General features: G+C 33.7%; 1 protein-coding gene across 1 annotated transcript in view; it reads right to left on the bottom strand.

Moving 5' to 3' along the window:
* LOC138329941 (uncharacterized) overlaps positions 1 to 20,959 on the bottom strand; it is a 34,209-nt gene extending 13,250 nt beyond the window's left edge. Inside the window, exon 1 of the mRNA XM_069277226.1 lies at positions 20,692 to 20,959. Within this exon, the coding sequence (XP_069133327.1) occupies positions 20,692 to 20,767 (76 nt within the window). The 5' untranslated portion in view covers positions 20,768 to 20,959. The remainder of the gene's footprint in view (positions 1 to 20,691) is intronic.
* Between the last annotated feature and the right edge of the window lie 1,942 nt (positions 20,960 to 22,901).

Raw genomic sequence — 22,901 nt, 5'->3', positions numbered from 1 at the left:
GAGGTATTACTGTCATATTGATACTGTTAACATAGTAAATGGGAGAGGTACTACTGTCATATTGATACTGTTACCATAGTAAATGGGAGAGGTACTACTGTCATATTGATACTGTTACCATAGTAAATGGGAGAGGTACTACTGTCATATTGATACTGTTACCATAGTAAATGGGAGAGGTTCTACTGTCATATTGATACTGTTACCATAGTAATGGAGAGGTACTACGCATATTGATACTGTTACATAGTAAATGGGAGAGGTACTACTGTCATATTGATACTGTTACCATAGTAAATGGGAGAGGTACTACTGTCATATTGATACTGTTAACATAGTAAATGGGAGAGGTACTACTGTCATATTGATACTGTTACATAGTAAATGGGAGAGGTACTACTGTCATATTGATACTGTTACATAGTAATGGGAGAGGTACTACTGTCATATTGATACTGTTAACATAGTAAATGGGAGAGGTACTACTGTCATATTGATACTGTTAACATAGTAAATGGGAGAGGTACTACTGTCATATTGATACTGTTAACATAGTAAATGGGAGAGGTACTACTGTCATATTGATACTGTTAACATAGTAAATGGGAGAGGTACTACTGTCATATTGATACTGTTAACATAGTAAATGGGAGAGGTACTACTGTCATATTGATACTGTTAACATAGTAAATGGGAGAGGTTCTACTGTCATATTGATACTGTTAACATAGTAAATGGGAGAGGTACTACTGTCATATTGATACTGTTAACATAGTAAATGGGAGAGGTTCTACTGTCATATTGATACTGTTAACATAGTAAATGGGAGAGGTACTACTGTCATATTGATACTGTTAACATAGTAAATGGGAGAGGTACTACTGTCATATTGATACTGTTAACATAGTAAATGGGAGAGGTACTACTGTCATATTGATACTGTTAACATAGTAAATGGGAGAGGTACTACTGTCATATTGATACTGTTAACATAGTAAATGGGAGAGTACTACTGTCATATTGATACTGTTAACATAGTAAATGGGAGAGGTACTACTGTCATATTGATACTGTTAACATGTAAATGGGAGAGGTACTACTGTCATATTGATACTGTTAACATAGTAAATGGGAGAGGTACTACTGTCATATTGATACTGTTAACATAGTAAATGGGAGAGGTCTACTGTCATATTGATACTGTTAACATAGTAATGGGAGAGGTCTACTGTCATATTGATACTGTTAACATAGTAAATGGGAGAGGTACTACTGTCATATTGATACTGTTAACATAGTAAATGGGAGAGGTTCTACTGTCATATTGATACTGTTAACATAGTAAATGGGAGAGGTTCTACTGTCATATTGATACTGTTAACATAGTAATGGGAGAGTCTACGTATATTGATACTGTTAACATAGTAAATGGGAGAGGTTCTACTGTCATATTGATACTGTTAACATAGTAAATGGGAGAGGTTCTACTGTCATATTGATACTGTTAACATAGTAAAATGGGAGAGGTTCTACTGTCATATTGATACTGTTAACATAGTAAATGGGGAGGTTACTACTGTCATATTGATACTGTTAACATAGTAATGGGAGAGGTACTACTGTCATATTGATACTGTTAACATAGTAAATGGGAGAGGTACTACTGTCATATTGATACTGTTAACATAGTAAATGGGAGAGGTACTACTGTCATATTGATACTGTTAACATAGTAAATGGGAGAGGTTCTACTGTCATATTGATACTGTTAACATAGTAAATGGGAGAGGTACTACTGTCATATTGATACTGTTAACATAGTAAATGGGAGAGGTTCTACTGTCATATTGATACTGTTAACATAGTAAATGGGAGATGTACTACTGTCATATTGATACTGTTAACATAGTAAATGGGAGAGTACTACTGTCATATTGATACTGTTAACATAGTAATGGGAGAGTTCTACTGTCATATTGATACTGTTAACATAGTAAATGGGAGAGGTACTACTGTCATATTGATACTGTTAACATAGTAATGGGAGAGGTTCTACTGTCATATTGATACTGTTAACATAGTAAATGGGAGAGGTACTACTGTCATATTGATACTGTTAACATAGTAAATGGGAGAGGTATTACTGTCATATTGATACTGTTAACATAGTAAATGGGAGAGGTATACTGTCATATTGATACTGTTAACATAGTAAATGGGAGAGGTGTACTACTGTCATATTGATACTGTTAACATAGTAAATGGGAGAGGTTCTACTGTCATATTGATACTGTTAACATAGTAAATGGGAGAGGTACTACTGTCATATTGATACTGTTAACATAGTAAATGGGAGAGGTTCTACTGTCATATTGATACTGTTAACATAGTAAATGGGAGAGGTACTACTGTCATATTGATACTGTTAACATAGTAAATGGGAGAGGTACTACTGTCATATTGATACTGTTAACATAGTTAATGGGAGAGGTTCTACTGTCATATTGATACTGTTAACATAGTTAATGGGAGAGGTTCTACTGTCATATTGATACTGTTAACATAGTAAATGGGAGAGGTACTACTGTCATATTGATACTGTTAACATAGTAAATGGGAGAGGTACTACTGTCATATTGATACTGTTAACATAGTAAATGGGAGAGGTACTACTGTCATATTGATACTGTTAACATAGTAAATGGGAGAGGTACTACTGTCATATTGATACTGTTAACATAGTTAATGGGAGAGGTACTACTGTCATATTAATACTGTTAACATAGTAAATGGGAGAGGTTCTACTGTCATATTGATACTGTTAACATAGTAAATGGGAGAGGTACTACTGTCATATTGATACTGTTAACATAGTTAATGGGAGAGGTACTACTGTCATATTGATACTGTTAACATAGTAATGGGAGAGGTTCTACTGTCATATTGATACTGTTAACATAGTAAATGGGAGAGGTTCTACTGTCATATTGATACTGTTAACATAGTAAATGGGAGAGGTACTACTGTCATATTGATACTGTTAACATAGTTAATGGGAGAGGTACTACTGTCATATTGATACTGTTAACATAGTAATGGGAGAGTTCTACTGTCATATTGATACTGTTAACATAGTAAATGGGAGAGGTTCTACTGTCATATTGATACTGTTAACATAGTAAATGGGAGAGGTTCTACTGTCATATTGATACTGTTAACATAGTAAATGGGAGAGGTTCTACTGTCATATTGATACTGTTAACATAGTAAATGGGAGAGGTTCTACTGTCATATTGATACTGTTAACATAGTAAATGGGAGAGGTACTACTGTCATATTGATACTGTTAACATAGTAAATGGGAGAGGTTCTACTGTCATATTGATACTGTTAACATAGTTAATGGGAGAGGTACTACTGTCATATTGATACTGTTAACATAGTAAATGGGAGAGGTGTCATATTGATACTGTTACCATAGTTAATGGAGTACAGTAAATGGGAGAGGTACTACTGTCATATTGATACTGTTAACATAGTAAATGGGAGAGGTTCTACTGTCATATTGATACTGTTAACATAGTAAATGGGAGAGGTACTACTGTCATATTGATACTGTTAACATAGTAAATGGGAGAGGTACTACTGTCATATTGATACTGTTAACATAGTAAATGGGAGAGGTTCTACTGTCATATTGATACTGTTAACATAGTAAATGGGAGAGGTTCTACTGTCATATTGATACTGTTAACATAGTAATGGGAGAGGTTCTACTGTCATATTGATACTGTTAACATAGTAAATGGGAGAGGTTCTACTGTCATATTGATACTGTTAACATTGTAATGGGAGAGGTTCTACTGTCATATTGATACTGTTAACATAGTAATGGGAGATGTACTACTGTCATATTGATACTGTTAACATAGTAAATGGGAGAGGTACTACTGTCATATTGATACTGTTAACATAGTAAATGGGAGATGTACTACTGTCATATTGATACTGTTAACATAGTAAATGGGAGAGGTACTACTGTCATATTGATACTGTTAACATAGTAATGGGAGAGGTACTACTGTCATATTGATACTGTTAACATAGTAATGGGAGAGGTATTACTGTCATATTGATACTGTTAACATAGTAATGGGAGAGGTACTACTGTCATATTGATACTGTTAACATAGTTAATGGGAGAGGTACTACTGTCATATTGATACTGTTAACATAGTAATGGGAGAGGTTCTACTGTCATATTGATACTGTTAACATAGTAAATGGGAGAGGTACTACTGTCATATTGATACTGTTAACATAGTAATGGGAGAGGTTCTACTGTCATATTGATACTGTTAACATAGTAAATGGGAGAGGTACTACTGTCATATTGATACTGTTAACATAGTAATGGGAGAGGTTCTACTGTCATATTGATACTGTTAACACAGTAATGGGAGATACTACTGTCATATTGATACTGTTAACAAGTAAATGGGAGAGGTACTACTGTCATATTGATACTGTTAACATAGTTAATGGGAGATATACTACTGTCATATTGATACTGTTAACACAGTACAGTACATGGGAGAGGTACTACTGTCATATTGATACTGTTAACATAGTAAATGGGAGATATACTACTGTCATATTGATACCGTTAACATAGTTAATGGGAGAGGTTCTACTGTCATATTGATACTGTTAACATAGTAAATGGGAGAGGTACTACTGTCATATTGATACTGTTAACAAGTAAATGGGAGAGGTCTACTGTCATATTGATACTGTTAACATAGTAAATGGGAGAGGTTCTACTGTCATATTGATACTGTTAACATAGTAAATGGGAGAGGTTCTACTGTCATATTGATACTGTTAACATAGTAAATGGGAGAGGTACTACTGTCATATTGATACTGTTAACATAGGTAAATGGGAGAGGTTCTACTGTCATGTTGATACTGTTAACATAGTAAATGGTAGAGGTTCTACTGTTATATTGATACTGTTAACATAGTAAATGGGAGAGGTATTACTGTTATATTGACACTGTTAACATAGTAATGGGAGAGGTATTACTGTCATATTGATACTGTTAACATAGTAAATAGGAGAGGTACTACTGTCATATTGATACTGTTAACATAGTAAATGGGAGATGTATTACTGTCATATTGATACTGTTAACATAGTAAATGGGAGAGGTATTACTGTCATATTGATACTGTTAACATAGTAAATGGGAGAGGTACTACTGTCATATTGATACTGTTAACATAGTAAATGGGAGAGGTATTACTGTCATATTGATACTGTTAACATAGTAAATGGGAGAGGTTCTACTGTCATATTGATACTGTTAACATAGTAAATGGGAGAGGTACTACTGTCATATTGATACTGTTAACATAGTAAATGGGAGAGGTACTACTGTCATATTGATACTGTTAACATAGTAAATGGGAGATGTACTACTGTCATATTGATACTGTTAACATAGTAATGGGAGAGGTACTACTGTCATATTGATACTGTTAACATAGTAAATGGGAGATGTACTACTGTCATATTGATACTGTTAACATAGTAAATGGGAGAGGTACTACTGTCATATTGATACTGTTAACATAGTAAATGGGAGAGGTACTACTGTCATATTGATACTGTTAACATAGTAAATGGGAGAGGTACTACTGTCATATTGATACTGTTAACATAGTAATGGGAGAGGTACTACTTCATATTGATACTGTTACAAAGGATCATATATGATACTGTTAAATAGTAATGGGAGAGGTACTACTGTCATATTGATACTGTTAACATAGTAAATGGGAGAGGTACTACTGTCATATTGATACTGTTAACACAGTACAATACATGGGAGAGGTACTACTGTCATATTGATACTGTTAACATAGTAAATGGGAGATGTACTACTGTCATATTGATACTGTTAACATAGTAAATGGGAGAGGTACTACTGTCATATTGATACTGTTAACATAGTAAATGGGAGAGGTACTACTGTCATATTGATACTGTTAACATAGTTAATGGGAGAGGTACTACTGTCATATTGATACTGTTAACATAGTAATGGGAGAGGTACTACTGTCATATTGATACTGTTAACATAGTAAATGGGAGAGGTACTACTGTCATATTGATACTGTTAACATAGTAAATGGGAGAGGTACTACTGTCATATTGATACTGTTAACATAGTAAATGGGAGAGGTACTACTGTCATATTGATACTGTTAACATAGTAAATGGGAGAGGTACTACTGTCATATTGATACTGTTAACATAGTAAATGGGAGATGTACTACTGTCATATTGATACTGTTAACATAGTAAATGGGAGAGGTTCTACTGTCATATTGATACTGTTAACATAGTAAATGGGAGAGGTACTACTGTCATATTGATACTGTTAACATAGTAAATGGGAGAGGTTCTACTGTCATATTGATACTGTTAACATAGTAAATGGGAGAGGTACTACTGTCATATTGATACTGTTAACATAGTAAATGGGAGAGGTTCTACTGTCATATTGATACTGTTAACATAGTAAATGGGAGAGGTTCTACTGTCATATTGATACTGTTAACATAGTAAATGGGAGAGGTACTACTGTCATATTGATACTGTTAACATAGTAAATGGGAGAGGTACTACTGTCATATTGATACTGTTAACATAGTAATGGGAGAGGTATTACTGTCATATTGATACTGTTAACATAGTAAATGGGAGAGGTACTACTGTCATATTGATACTGTTAACATAGTAAATGGGAGATGTACTACTGTCATATTGATACTGTTAACACAGTACAGTACATGGGAGAGGTACTACTGTCATATTGATACTGTTAACATAGTAAATGGGAGAGGTACTACTGTCATATTGATACTGTTAACATAGTAAATGGGAGAGGTACTACTGTCATATTGATACTGTTAACATAGTAAATGGGAGAGGTACTACTGTCATATTGATACTGTTAACATAGTAAATGGGAGAGGTACTACTGTCATATTGATACTGTTAACATAGTAAATGGGAGATGTACTACTGTCATATTGATACTGTTAACATAGTAAATGGGAGAGGTACTACTGTCATATTGATACTGTTAACATAGTAAATGGGAGAGGTACTACTGTCATATTGATACTGTTAACATAGTAAATGGGAGATGTACTACTGTCATATTGATACTGTTACCATAGTAAATGGGAGAGGTACTACTGTCATATTGATACTGTTAACATAGTAAATGGGAGAGGTACTACTGTCATATTGATACTGTTAACATAGTAAATGGGAGAGGTACTACTGTCATATTGATACTGTTAACATAGTAAATGGGAGAGGTACTACTGTCATATTGATACTGTTAACATAGTAAATGGGAGATGTACTACTGTCATATTGATACTGTTAACATAGTAAATGGGAGAGGTACTACTGTCATATTGATACTGTTAACATAGTAAATGGGAGAGGTACTACTGTCATATTGATACTGTTAACATAGTAAATGGGAGAGGTTCTACTGTCATATTGATACTGTTAACATAGTAAATGGGAGAGGTACTACTGTCATATTGATACTGTTAACATAGTAATGGGAGAGGTACTACTGTCATATTGATACTGTTAACATAGTAAATGGGAGAGGTACTACTGTCATATTGATACTGTTAACATAGTAAATGGGAGAGGTACTACTGTCATATTGATACTGTTACCATAGTAATGGGAGAGGTACTACTGTATTTTGATACTGTTAACATAGTAATGAGAGGTACTACTGTCTATTGATACTGTTACATAGTTAATGGGAGAGGTACTACTGTCATATTGATACTGTTAACATAGTAAATGGGAGAGGTACTACTGTCATATTGATACTGTTAACATAGTTAATGGGAGAGGTTCTACTGTCATATTGATACTGTTAACATAGTAAATGGGAGAGGTTCTACTGTCATATTGATACTGTTAACATAGTAATGGGAGAGGTTCTACTGTCATATTGATACTGTTAACATGGGGAGAGGTTCTACTGTCATATTGATACTGTTAACATAGTAAATGGGAGAAGTTCTACTGTCATATTGATACTGTTAACATAGTAAATGGGAGAGGTACTACTGTCATATTGATACTGTTAACATAGTAAATGGGAGAGGTACTACTGTCATATTGATACTGTTAACATAGTAAATGGGAGATGTACTACTGTCATATTGATACTGTTAACATAGTAATGGGAGAGGTACTACTGTCATATTGATACTGTTAACATAGTAAATGGGAGAGGTACTACTGTCATATTGATACTGTTAACATAGTAAATAGGAGAACTACTATCTTATTGATACTGTTAATTTAGTTAATGGGAGAGGTAATACTGTCATATTAATACTGTTAACCAGCCTTTTTTCGAGGATACTTAGTTTCGTGTTTTCACGGCGATTTATTTTTGCGATCCATTCTTCTATTTGAACATTTATTTGGTAATATGAAATCGCGATTCCTTATTGCCCACGAAATGAAATTGCAAGCTTAAATAAGTTGGGTTACAGTACACAATATGAAATTAGAATATATCTAGGACTTTAATGAACTGTAGCTTGTAATCCTATGCATTTCATAATAACAGATGCTGGGATGATGTAATATCCTTTAAAAGGTACTTGTCACTATTAAAAGGTATACATGTGATATTATGTTGTTTTTGTTTTACAAGCAAAGTGAGAAGACAATGTGAAGAGAGTAAAATATGAAAAGTTTTTTATGTTTGTTTAGACATAATATGACTCCATAAAGAATCTTTTCCGAGATTAAAAACCCTAACTTATTATTCCCTTTTCGTATATCTCAAGACGTTCAGAATAGTCACACTTTATAGAGTCCTTGCAGGTAAGTGTTATTATTATCTGTTAAAGCGCTAACCTGGTGTAAGCAATACAACTAAAGGATGTAACTTCATCATGTCTTCATGGATCTTCCCTTTTTGGCTTTAAATTTAGTGTCCGGGATGATCTACCATCACGTCTTTGATACACGATACTGTGACAAAATGGCAGTGAGTATGACGAAAATGTTTCTAGGCTATCATGAATCCAATATGACAACTTCTGAGCTCAATTTAACGAGTATGCAGTTTCAAATCAGGATTTGCAATAATATTAGAAGTTATAGTAGAGCAAGCTCCCATCTGATATGCGATATATCAATATCAAATAAATTAAGTTGTAGATTATGTAGTTGGTGATAGGATGTTGATGTTAAGGAAACTCAATAATGTCTGGAGACAGAGCAGTTTGACAGATAGCCGATCGTCGCAACACCTTTTGCAAAACGTGTGACAATGTAGGTTGAGGTCCACACATGTTCCCATACTATCGAAAACCAAATTACATAAAAGAAGGTTAAAATGTGACGTCAGTCACCATGTCAACTCCCAGTATCTTAACGATCGACTACCAAGGTGTTGACTTGTCAATTGCTGTCTTTCAGGGTCCAAACTATTGCTGGTGTTGTGAGGATCTCACCAGCAGTAGAGATGACAAAATAAAGATAGCCGCCCTCAAGACAAATCTTCTCTCCACTACAATGTGAAAACCCTTTAAAAGGAACACCTAACATGTGGTGGGTATCAAAGCAATCCATCTGTATTTGTAGGAATGGAATAAAAGTCAGTCTCCATTTGGATAAAGTGAAGGAGGAATCTCACTTACAAGTGTGACGGCTAACAAAGTATTGTCTGTCCTAAATAGTCTTAGAGGATTTAACATTCTAAAACAAGATACAGGTTCTATTTTGGAAGGGAAGTAAGTAGCTTTTCTACTGTTGATAGATATTGCACAGTTGAGGACCAAGAAAGGAATGGAAAGGAATAACGACGAATTTGATCTCTTATGAAATATAAAAATATAAAAGTTATTATGGAAATCTGTACGATAACACCATGCTAAAATGTGGAGGCACAGAATGTTATCAAATAACAAAGCAAATACAAATAGAAAAATCCCAAAAAACAAGACAAGGCAAAAATATGAGCAAACAATATTTTAAGCAAGGAATATATTATTATCATAATATGATGTCTAGCCTTAACGCAAAGATAAAATCAACATTGCAAACGCAAACAAATTATTAAATGCTATTGAATTATCAAAACGATGATGTTCTCGTTAACTTGACAAAATCCAACACAAATTAAACTTCGTAAGAAAGACCAATGTCTTATCATTGATGAGTAGTTATAATAATGACCTTTATATTCTAGCCGTATCATATTTTCTTTATATTTTTTTTTAACTTTTCCATAATGAAAACAAATTAAAATCCATAGGAATACATTTTTATTATTATCAAAACTGAAAAAATTTAAATTGGATTCATTACCCTCATTTTCATTCACACATATAGAGGATGGCCGGATACGTCGCACAGTTTGCGCGGAAGGATTCCGGAATGAACAAACCATCAATCATTAACTCTGTCACCGGATTCCGGGAAAATGGTTATTAAAACAGTTGAGAACTTAATATATTCATATCATGAAATAAAGACATCATTATCATTTCTCAATAATGCGGGTTTCACATGAAGTGAACTGCCATTGAAACGAATGGTTCTCTCATAGGGTGTTGTTAGTTACAGATCGAACTTCACGTGCTTTGTTCCCAACTTAAATCTGCCGCGTGCAGATTGGAGTCTGGGTGTTTAGAATATGACATATGTCGCGTGCTGACTGGAGAAATCTTCACATTGATAATAAACAATTGTTTTCATTTTAGAAAACAACCAACAGATATGTTTCGACTTTTCACGATGGGAAAAAGGCGACTAAATTTGGAGTTAGTATTTTTTGTTGCTAATTGTGTGTCCCTAGCCACCTTGATCAGATAATCTATATCATATAAGCATTTTGTGAATCATTTTACTATGCAATGTTATTTGATCAAATATGAACCTCCTAAATACCGATTTTTTATATCTACATTTCATCTATCTGCTCACAATTTGGCCATCGAAATAGGCAGATATACTACTATTGCTAATATTGCGAGAGAATAACGATTTTTCCCTGGTTGCGATTTAAATGTGGAAGATGAATAACACTTTATCTTAATCTGTATTAATTATCATAATTAAAGATTTATGGCGTAAACCATCTATGTACAAATTGATACAATTGTTACGTTGCGAAAATATTAGTGACCTACGTAAAATAGCAAAATTTATATTTGAGGCCATGAAATTACGTTCCCGCCTCCAATACTTTCAGTATAGTTATTTTAGTTTTGTATACTTAACCTGTAAGTTATGTTGCCTTTATATATTAAATTGAAATTATTTGAGAACATTTTTTAAATCATACGAAGTGACTGCATATAATATATCCACACAACTCCGATGTACAAATACAAATATGCTTTCAATGCATATTTCAATTTTGTTATAACTTGTCTTTGATATTGTACTAATTTCCATTTGATTGTATATATATATATGTATATGATAAATTTAAAGAAAAATCCTTACGGACGAAATCTATAAGAAATAAAAACACTAACGACTGACTAGAGAGCGCTTTCGCCCCATTCAAGGGAGCTCTTCAGACTGGAGAGCTCCCTTGAATTGAGCGAAAGCGCTCACTAGTCAGTCGTTAGTGTTTTTATTTCTTATATATGTATATATATATATATACTTAAACTTTTAAAAGACGTTGTGCATCAGTAGATATTAAGAAAAAATATATCAACACGGCATTCCTTTTCGCTAACGTTTTCAGGCCTTTCAGTGTGTGAGTGTATTTTATTATGTTTTACAATTCTGATAAGTTGTCAACTTAAAGAAATAAAAGAATTGAATTGAATTGACTTATTTTAACCTGTAGCTGGGCGTTTCATGGTGAAGAACTGTTTTGGCAAGGTTGACTTGATATACACACACGAGCCCTGACAACTCAAACCATTTAACACCGACAAGATTTAATAACAGGTTTGTCTTCCTTCCTTGATTTACATTGTTACAAGAAATAGCTACGTAGCGCCATGCTGTATAGCTGAAATGCGCAATTGCCCACAGTAACTGCTATCAGCGACACCTCCGTTCACAAACGAAGTCTGCGTGGTGTTTGCATACATATAATAACCTTTTTACCATTAGCTGATTACATCAGGCGGACTAAAATGACATGGCAGCGATATGGCTTTTGAGGTGGGAGAGCTCTATTATTAGACAGTTATATTATTTGTTATCAAATGCCGTGATTTGTTCATTGTATGTTTTTTATCCACAGGATGTACCTTGGGAATTAGCATACAACCACTATATACCTGTTATACCATTTCAGTACTAACCATACGAGTCGTCAATCCCAATTATAAACTGGATGCTACAAAGATATATAATTTTAGATTAACACAGATGAAATGCAGTTTGTATAATGCGTAGTTAGTAAGCAAAGAGAAAAATACATCGGCCACGTCATATTAAGAGCCATGCCAATTTAAGATGTGTGAGGTATAAAAGGTGGGAAAATCCAAAACTACAGAGAAAAAACCAGTGATGTTCGGCTAGTAACAACCTCACGTAGGTCTAGACCCCGGAAAACAGAAGTGGGGGCTAGTCGTGTTGTCATAGTCACAACATGACAATGTATAATACATAAATCATATACAAGACACGTTACGACAATATACCCATTCAAATAGGAAAAATGGAAAAAAAACTATTCAATTATAGGTATTTGCTTTCTAAAAAGTAGTAGATCTAAATGATTTTTTTTATTATTTTGGTGCAATCATAAGCATAAAAGATATTGTTCCGATTGGATGACATTTCACTGCATTCTGATAAGTTATTGTTGCTTATTCGATCAGTTCCAAAAGGAAGGAAATCCTTGAGAGGTGTTGATATACAAACTTTTCCTGTCCATAGTTTAAGGCATTTCGTTAAAATTTATGGCGTCTCCTATGGTTAAATATCTGTTTTTCGCATCACTTATAAGTCCCTGATGAGCAAAACAAATGTTTTATGAAATTTTATTTCCAAGGAACAATTCATTACAAACTAAACAGATTATCAAGTGCGTATTCGTGTGCAGTTCTAACGATACTGCGCTTAACGTCGCGTATCAGTATATCATCACGTCTTATGATTCACCATGAGTGTATCCTGGTTAGACATTCTATTGACATCCAGAGTCATTGAGGACGTACCAGGTGTAGGAGGTGGCAGAAAACCGAATTACGCATTCATTGATGAGTATTCTATAACATGTGGTGTAAATAGTCCTTGTGTGGGGAAGATATTTCATGTCTTTGTGGCGCCTTTTGGTAACCCCACATTGGCCCCATTTTCAATATGTAAATATTGTTTTAATTTGTACCATGTATTTTTGATTATATTGTTTTTCTGTTGAATATACATATATTAATACATTCTAAGTCAGCCTACTTTAGGTTGGCCATTTTTATTCATATTTATCGTTGTGTTATTCTTGCGACAGTGTGTAGATGCATAAATAGTACTAACTTCAGATAGAGGCTGGAATTCATCATGACGGTATCTGTATTATTTTTAAGTATCTCGCTAATTTTGAAATTATAATGTTTGCTTGATAACGCCTCCAGGCTGGTTTTAAAAATAGAATAGAATGATATAATACATTTACGAAGAACAAATATCGCCCACCTATCAAGTTTAAATAGGGTTTTATGTGTCCTTAATGAAGGTATTCAAAGGCAATCGAGCATACTATCTCGGAACAAATAAACATGTAAATTATCGCTACATGTTTATTTTGTTGCGATAAATATTCGCTCATTGCTTTCAATTGCGATGGATTTTTCAATAACGACCAGCAAACGCGGTTTCGCTTTAACTTATGAAAGCATTAACTGTTATGTCATATTGTTTATCGAATGAGAAAAACTGACTAAAATACCAGCCCATGCTTAGTAATTATAGGAGTAAACTAGCATCAAATATCATTAGATGGTATCGATAAAAAAACTCGGTTTTGATATACAGCTTGGCAGGATCACCACCCGGCAACAAGGTAGTGTAGAACAAATTCATATTGATAAATCTTTAAAATATAACAATGAAGCTATTATCACAAAAAGAATGGGGCAATTAAGTCATACATGTCGGAAGTATGGATTTCTATATTTACCAAGTGTCATAAATAGAAATCGACGGTCGATCATATAATGTGTTATTCTATCGATATGATTTCGTGATCTTAATCATAATGCAGGTAGAACTGGTTAGACCAATATACATTTACACATAAAAGAAAACGAAATCATATGTAGCAATCTTATCAGCTCATTTTTTCGTTAAACTACATTAGAGAGATAATTTGTGATTTGAAAGTCGAATCACTTTTTCTGGATCTGCACGGTAGCTTTTTGTTTGACGGGACAAATTGAAACTACAAATGTATCGGCCATTAACGGGATCGAATACGTGCCTACCTGAACTAAATAGAACTGAGTGGTTCAGTGTAGCACTCTACAACGCAATTGTTTAATTTATCTGGGACAAACACCGGAATATACTGGTCTCAATTGTACGCGTGAGAAACAATAAACATAGTATAAATGGTATCACGAAACGATCCGTCAAACAAATAAATAGATTTAATGAAGTCTGAGATAAGTATATACTAATTCTATGACTCCTATAATCGTCGAAAGATATTCGAACCATGTGTTTCTGTAGAGCTAGCAATTTCAAAAATTTCCTGCAAATTCAACGTATGGTATAATTAAATAAAAATCGCAATTATAACGAATAATTTTAAACATTCTTGCACGGTGATATGATAAGTCAACTAGATAGATATAAAAATGACTCGTAGATAACTGCTTGATGACATCATATCCATATAAAACAATACAAAAACATTTATTGTTAAATAAAATCTAGTTATGGTCAACATTTTGACTAGATAATAGGAAAATACTTTATATTATATTCAGTTACAGTTGCAAATAGACTGTGAGCATACAGATTACAGACGCTACGGTTCTTTAAACCAATTACAGGAGTAATTCGGTTTTGTCTTTGGCTGAATGCTTCAGTGAGATAAAACGGCAATAGTTCCATTTTAAAGCGGAGACACAATACTAGTATACCGCAGCCTCCAAAAACGTACAAACGTTCACACGCTGCAACACATTTCATACATGGAATGCCATTCGTAAATGACTCCGGCTGTTAATAAGACATTTATGTATTAAACAAAACTAAACATTAAAGATAGATCTTCGAAAAACCACCGCAGAAGTGGTTTGCTTAAAAAATCAGTGATTCAATGCATCAAAGGGTAAGCTTCTATCTATAGTGTGAAGACACATGTGTGGCTGCTCCCGATATTTTTAATTAAACGTAATGCGATGTTCTAAGTAACCAAGCTTAACTTCAGTAGAGCTAACACTATTTTATAATATTTTCATACAGAATTATATAGTTGTCTTGTAAGAGTACCAAGGTTTTGAAACGTGTGCAGGATTACATTGAAGGCAAATACAATTGTGGATAGTTGAAATATATCTTCATTGAAACAAACAAATGTAATTGGGCACAAGGTATAAAACTTACAAACACATACACATTGTGTGATGGTAAAGTCAACATTTTGTTATGTAATTAATTATTTACATATAAATTCCCTAATGGTAAATGTTTGTGATTTTCAGTAGACAGTCAATTTAGTTTGTCATTTCTGTGCAGAGTTGGGTATTTCTATTGTGATACCAAATAAGCCTCAATAACCTCATCATATAGACACGTGACGATCATTACTGAGTGACATATGACTCTCTTTGAAATATTATATAACAATTATTTACTTGTACTCAGTTGTTTGCACATTATCATCCTTACATAAATAGTGCCCAGAAAATAATTTATGAAAAACGATGTGCGCGAGTGTTGTTATCGCTATTATGATAGAGCGGTATACTCGAAGAAGCAATTAACTGAATTTAGAAAGCAATAACTATTGGCTTAGGTAACTGCGATGATATATATGGTATATAATTGTTATCTGAACATTTATTTGTGACATGCTTAATTCATTTTTTCCAGGAAATTATAATTATTATAAAGCGGGGGTGTATAAATGTTGGTAAACAAAACCTTGACGATTATAGCCTCATTGACACATGTTGACTTATCGAATTCGGAGGAAACGTCTAGTAACTTGAAGGATACTAAATAAAACGGTTTGATTAGTTAATCCTAGGTTTATTATAGCATCCCTACAATGAAAATACTCGTGGGCAGATGGACTGAAACCCAATACGCTAGAACAACATGGTATAGGACACTGATTGATGTCATCAATCATTGTCTGATGGGGCCTATTACAACATTAATCCAAGATCAACACCGAGTCGCAGACAACAATATTTAGTTTGTATAAGTTACTAATGCCTTTGTGTCTGCTGGTCAGTCACTAACACAACCGATTCACACAAATCCCTCGGGTTTGTAATTCAGTGGTCATCGTGCCTTAGCCTTGATAAGTCAGGTGTCACGTGGATTTTGGATCACGTGTGTCACATCATTTTAATGTCATAACAACGACACATCATGTGATGGGTATTTGTTAAAAAGACAATGCCGTTATAGCCAGGGTGACAATATTAACGACACGGTAGACAGTTTAAACAAAATTATGACTTAACAACGAAATACATCTCCGATAGAATGACGGAAAGTTTTTCCAAATCCAACATCTTTTTGATAATAAGATACATGTCTCGGCTGAGAGACGAACTCAAATAACATATTCAAACGTTTAAATTCATTAATGTTTGTGCTTATGATATTGTCATTAATTTTCTATTCGGGTGTTGCCCAAAGTAATTCCGGTAGACTTTGGACCTGGTGTCTTCTTCAGTATATACAGTGTACTGAAGTAGACAACCCAGGTCCAAATTCTATAGGAATAGCAGTTTTATTTGAACCTAATTGGTTCACAAAGAATCGGTGCATAATGTCTATCCATCTATACAATAGAGTATATGACCTTTGAAGTATTGTTTATGCTTGTTTTATTTCTTTGGTTATGCTATTTCCCATTGAGTCCCAAAGAGCATATATTGGTATTTCCATGAAAACAAGAGACCAGGATATGGAGTATTCAAAGTAAATTCTTGTTGTCAGTCGTGCGTGCTCGACATGTTGGTTTGATGACGTCAGAGGAATGCTATGAGATATGTCAGTTATGCGAGACCAGAGCGCCTTCTATGGCATCATGACGTTAACTGACATCGGACAATTTGATTTGATCAAAATTAAGAAACCTTTCAAGTGGTCTTGTAAAAAGCAGAAATGGTATGCATATTAATATAAGTTAGTGATTGTTTTAATCGCAAAGAAAAGTTATTCAAAATATTGTCTTCCTTTGATAATTCTCAACTATTATTTGTATCTTTGTCTATTCATTAAATAACATTGATATTCTCAAATTCATATTCGGTAATATCTTTTCTTCTTTGATTCTTTGATTTGCTATTTTTAATTCCTTTAAATTAATCTATATAATTATCTAGAAACTTAAGAAAGTTTATCCATAGCAGTTTATTATTTTAATGCGATATTTAACGGTGTTAAAATCGGTATTATTTGAAACTATGATATCACGAATGCGGATATAAAACAGAAAATGTTTTATAACAACAAGAAGACATATAATATTAAAGCTATTTAGTTTCAAACAAAAAAGAACTCTTGTGCGTATAACATTTCAATGCACACTTTAAAAGTAAAATAATAAACCCATAATACGTTAATGGTTATCATAATATGTTGTAGAATTATATCAATGTTGTATTTTACTCTTAAGTTTGGTCCTAAATGACCCTGACTGTCGATAGGTCGTTAAACAAACAAACCAAAACTGTCACTGAACCTTTCTGATACAGCAACAGAAAACCAAAAATAGACAACACTTGATCATAATCAATTTTATAATCTAATATCTGATGAGGTTAATCAGCTAAATGATTGATCTGACAGAAGACGAATCAGTGGATTCTGTTACCTTACTCCGGCTTCAATTAACGTCATACGGCGGATCACGAAAGTCAACAAACTAAAACGCAATCACAAATCGTGTCGCTTCATCCAAGCTTAATTACGGAGAACTGGAAGTATAAGCAATCTGTTACACGGTTTGTTGACTTAACAGCGACAACAGCGCACAAAGAAATATGCCTTCAAACCTGTCCATTCAGGATAAAAAGAAGCGTACGGAACAAGGATTTGATACTTGATTTTATGTCGTACTAACTGCCGCAATAATTCAAATTTGTGTCATGCTGTATAATAGTTGAGAGGAGTATTACTCTGAGAAAAGTAATCGACCTACATTCAGTACTAAGCAACTGACACACATTACCGTCATATTCTTCACTTAAAGATGACCAAGGTATTAGAAAGTGCAGGTAAAACTAATCAGAGACCACAAACATAACAAAGAAAGGTTTACACTGTAAGATTTACGTACTATAGAGCGTAAAATCGATTTCAAACAACTTAGAACAATGGCGACTACGCGCGACGACAATAATTGGTTAGAGAAATTGAAATTGGCACCATGAAAATTTACCGCCAACTTTGTGACACGCAAACCGCTAAAGAAAGACAACGTAAATACTTGTTCGTCAATTCGTAAATACGTTTTTTTGGATCATTGTTGCCGCTATTTGTCACTGTTCTTTGGCTTCTGTAGACATATGTTGTATGATTTTGAGGTATCATTATCACTATTCTGCAGTTAGTAGTCATTATCTGACCAAGATCACTTATTTGTATTATATAAATTGAAAGAGCGCTTAAACTCATTTGAATTAATTTTATGTAAAGTTTATTAAATTAATGGTAATATAGTATATCCCATGCGTGTTCAATTTTGGAGGGAATTGGCTCGTTTTGTCAAAGTCATCTATTCGTCAGTTTAAGAAATGTATGTTTAATGTCAAAGTAAAAGTTTCAATCGTCGATGTTAGGTCAATCGTTCTTAAGTGACCCGCTTCATGAGACGAACATAAGTGTAATACTAGTCCTCTAGAGGGAGAATATATATATGAACTTTAAACAGTATAAATGTCCCTTTCACAAATTTTCGGCCTCTTGGCATTCTTCAAGTACATAGAAACACAAGAAAAGCTAGGTTAAATCGATCATTATCATATCAAAAGGTTCAAGATGGATTTCACCTGGCTTTTCTTGTGTTTCTATGTGCCAAGAGGCTGAAAATTTGTGAAAAAGACATTTATACTGTTAGCACATTATAAATGTAATAAGTTATGAGAATAAGCATGAATTGTATTAATCAAGAATCTGGAATTAGTTCTGTTGTATATAATTTAACTGTGACGTTTTGTTTATGAAGTTGAATTTATAAGGTTCGATTTTCAATAATGTGTCCCCAAGTCTTTCATGCCTAGGTTCCTCATACATTTATTAGCGTAACCTTATGAATAGCCGTATGTAAAATCGGCAGTGTTCAACTTAATGACGAATTAATATGGATAAGGAACTATTAACTCAAATTTTCAACTATGAATTAAATTATTTAAGTGACTAAAGTCGAACTGTAGACTTGTAAAATGACAAATCAAAACTAAACAAAAAAACTTTAAAGTAGTTTTGATTTATCTTGAAAATAGAAAAGCGAAGGTTCACTTCGAAAGAGGGAATACAATAGGTTAAAGTTGAATTGGTTTGTACTATATTTTGAATACAACGATTTAGGAATTTAATTTAAAAATAGCTGCACTTCTCTATCGCTAGTGGAACTTTTCCTGAGGAAAAGAACTCTTTATAAGTAACACAATCAGGAAAAAGAATAACATTATAGCTTTAAACTTGATTGTTAGTTAGAAAACAAAACTAAAGTTGTCGAGTTTTCAAAAGATGTCGAAGGAAATGTACATCGTTATAAGAGGTAAGGCATAAAGAAAACACATTCTATCTGAAAAGATCGCAAACAAAACTGTATAAACACTGAAAATTTTTCCTTAATACATTAATTGTTTGGTGATGTATACTAACATACATTATAGCATACAACTTCATGTAAAGTTAGAAAATAAAAATACAGCTATTGACGTCGAAAGGGAAACGTGTAACTTTATCAACTTTTGCTAAATAAACTGTCATTGTGGGATATTGCATACAGAAAAGGGCATTCTAGGTTACACCTTCAGGTCAAGTTAGAAAAAGCTATATCTTTTGTCTTTATAAAGATCGCAAAAGTACACGGAAGTTAACTTTAAAACAAAAAGTAAACTTATAGCACATTTCGGCTAATACCTTCAGTTAAAGTAAGAAAAAAGTAGTTATTTTGACTTTATAGGGATCGCAAAAAAGTACATGGTTATAAGTTACGGAACTTTCACTGTGAGGCAGCACATACAGAAAAAACATTGCGACTTAAACCTTTTAATTCAAATTAGAAAAAAGTATATCCTTTGACTTTACAGAGACCGCAATAAAATTGTATACGGTTATAACTGACGGAATTGTTCCCGAAAGCACTTTTCTGTGGTAGCGCATACAGAAAAGATATTCCTGCTAAAGTAAATTTGAAGTTAGTAAAGAAATCCATATTCTTACCTTGTGATAGTAGAACTACTCCCAATACTACCAATATCACATTAAGCATGGTGCAGGCTGATCTGAAAATGTCCATGCCGGGCGTCTCTCTAGCTGTCCCTGTACTTATTGGCAGAACGCTCCCTCACAGGCACCTTTTTATCCTATTATCTCACACCTTTCCTAAGCGACGTAACATGTAACGATCTCACTCCGCTTGCTTCACAGCTGATACATAACAAGCTTAGCGGGCCTACCTGGGCACCGTTGGACGTCGCTGATTGGTCGGAGGCTAATATCCAGTTGATTCAGCCGGTTGTCTTGATTGCGGCGTTTGACAGTAGCGGAACTTGTAATGTCGGGGGTCTCACTCTTTTAGTACTCGTAAGTACCACAGCTAGATCAATATTGATATCTCGCCTTCGTATGGTTTATGACGTAAGCACCCAGCGATGCAGTTCTGATCAAGGTGTACGTCTAATAACTCATAAAACAAGTGGGATGTAACGTCTGCGTAGCAATATTCCACGCCTTATAGTGTTCTATGGACTCCTTGCGGGACAAAACTGGTTTTTGGTTGGTGCAAGTGATTGTAGCACTAGTAATGAAACGCTATGTTGCTAAGTATTCTATCCAGTTTGTACATTGTAATTCACTTTAGATTGACAATTCCAACAACGATTGAAGAATCATTGGATGTCAAAACTAGTTTGGTGCTAAATCATTTTGGCTTTACTTTTCCACATTGATGTCCTTTGATCGTTTTCATGATTCTAAACATACCTACACATTTGATTTATAATTTTTGGGAAATTTTGGGAAATTTGTGTGTTTGTTTCTTTCATTCCAAACCCAGCCCATTCGTTAAAGCAGTATTCCATTAAATGTTTGTTGTAATAAAATCACCGTTACTTTATTGTTTACAACACAACGTGAACATAAAAAATAAAACAAAACTCTGCATTAATGCGATCATTTCTGCATTTTCCCGACGAAATATTTGTAAAGCTGCAAATTACTATAGAAAATGCAGACATATGATATATGATAATGCCCATATATTTCCGTTCTGCTGATATGCTTTAACTGATTAATAGTCTCAATGTATGAACTTGTAAACCAGCTTTTGCTCATGTCACCATTAACAACCAATCAAATGTAACAGAGATATTCAAAATTGATATAATTTATCAGAATACAAAATTTATTTAGAGGATATTGGGTTTCTTCCAAAAAATGTCTAAAATGGTAACGGTACAACCGCGATTAGCATGATCATGTTGTAAACATTATTGTAAGTATAATATAGCCAATATACTCGCACAATTGATGCTGTGGTTGTCACTAACGCTATTTCCACGAAAGTATCTGAGGACATACACGTGTAGGTGTGTCGTGCTCAGGATTCATCGACGATTCGATCACTAAAAACTATAGGCTATGACACTTCCCTTGTTTCCTAATGCTCCCCTTGGGAGTTCGAATAGGTTTCTATTACTTCCTAAATACTTTTAACCCTATTTACATCTATATTAAGTCGGTTAAAGCCAAATTTGTTCAATTGCAACCACAATTCTACAGTTTCAAAGCAGGAAGATGTAAAAAAAATCATGAATGATGTTTGATGTTTTTTGTGTTCATGGTATTTTACCTCTTCCTTCTTTCAAAATGTAGTATTGTGATAATATTCTCACTCCTATCTGACATTCAATAATTCATTTTCACTTGTTATACAAAATTAAACAACCAATGGTATGAATACGGATATCCTGATGGTGTGATGTAAATCGCCTAATCGTGTCTTATATATATGGCTTAATATTGGAAATGTTTTGTAAGCAAACCCAGTATCACTATTCTGTTATCATATCTATACTTGTAAACTGCTTTAACCATTAGTGGTCAATGAAATAAGATAGAATTTTTTCAGGAAACTACTGAAAATATAACGCAATACGACATTTATTAAAATAAAATAATAAAAAAAATACAATAACAGATAAAATGATAAATAAAAGATACATTCTGGTATTGTTTTTGAGTTTTGTCTTTTTATTTGTAAGTACATGAAATGCTACGCTAAATTCATATATACCGTTGGTAGGAACGAGCATCACTGAATATATCCTAGTATACTGATTTGGGGGCGATATAACATTAATGATATTACAATGTTGCGGTTTGAGAGATTTATTTAGCCGATAAGTGAACTATCATATCATCGGGGAGAT

The sequence above is a fragment of the Argopecten irradians genome, chromosome 8 (assembly GCF_041381155.1).
Source record: "Argopecten irradians isolate NY chromosome 8, Ai_NY, whole genome shotgun sequence".
Lineage (NCBI taxonomy): Eukaryota > Metazoa > Mollusca > Bivalvia > Pectinida > Pectinidae > Argopecten > Argopecten irradians.
This window is presented reverse-complemented; position numbering and strand designations above follow the sequence as displayed.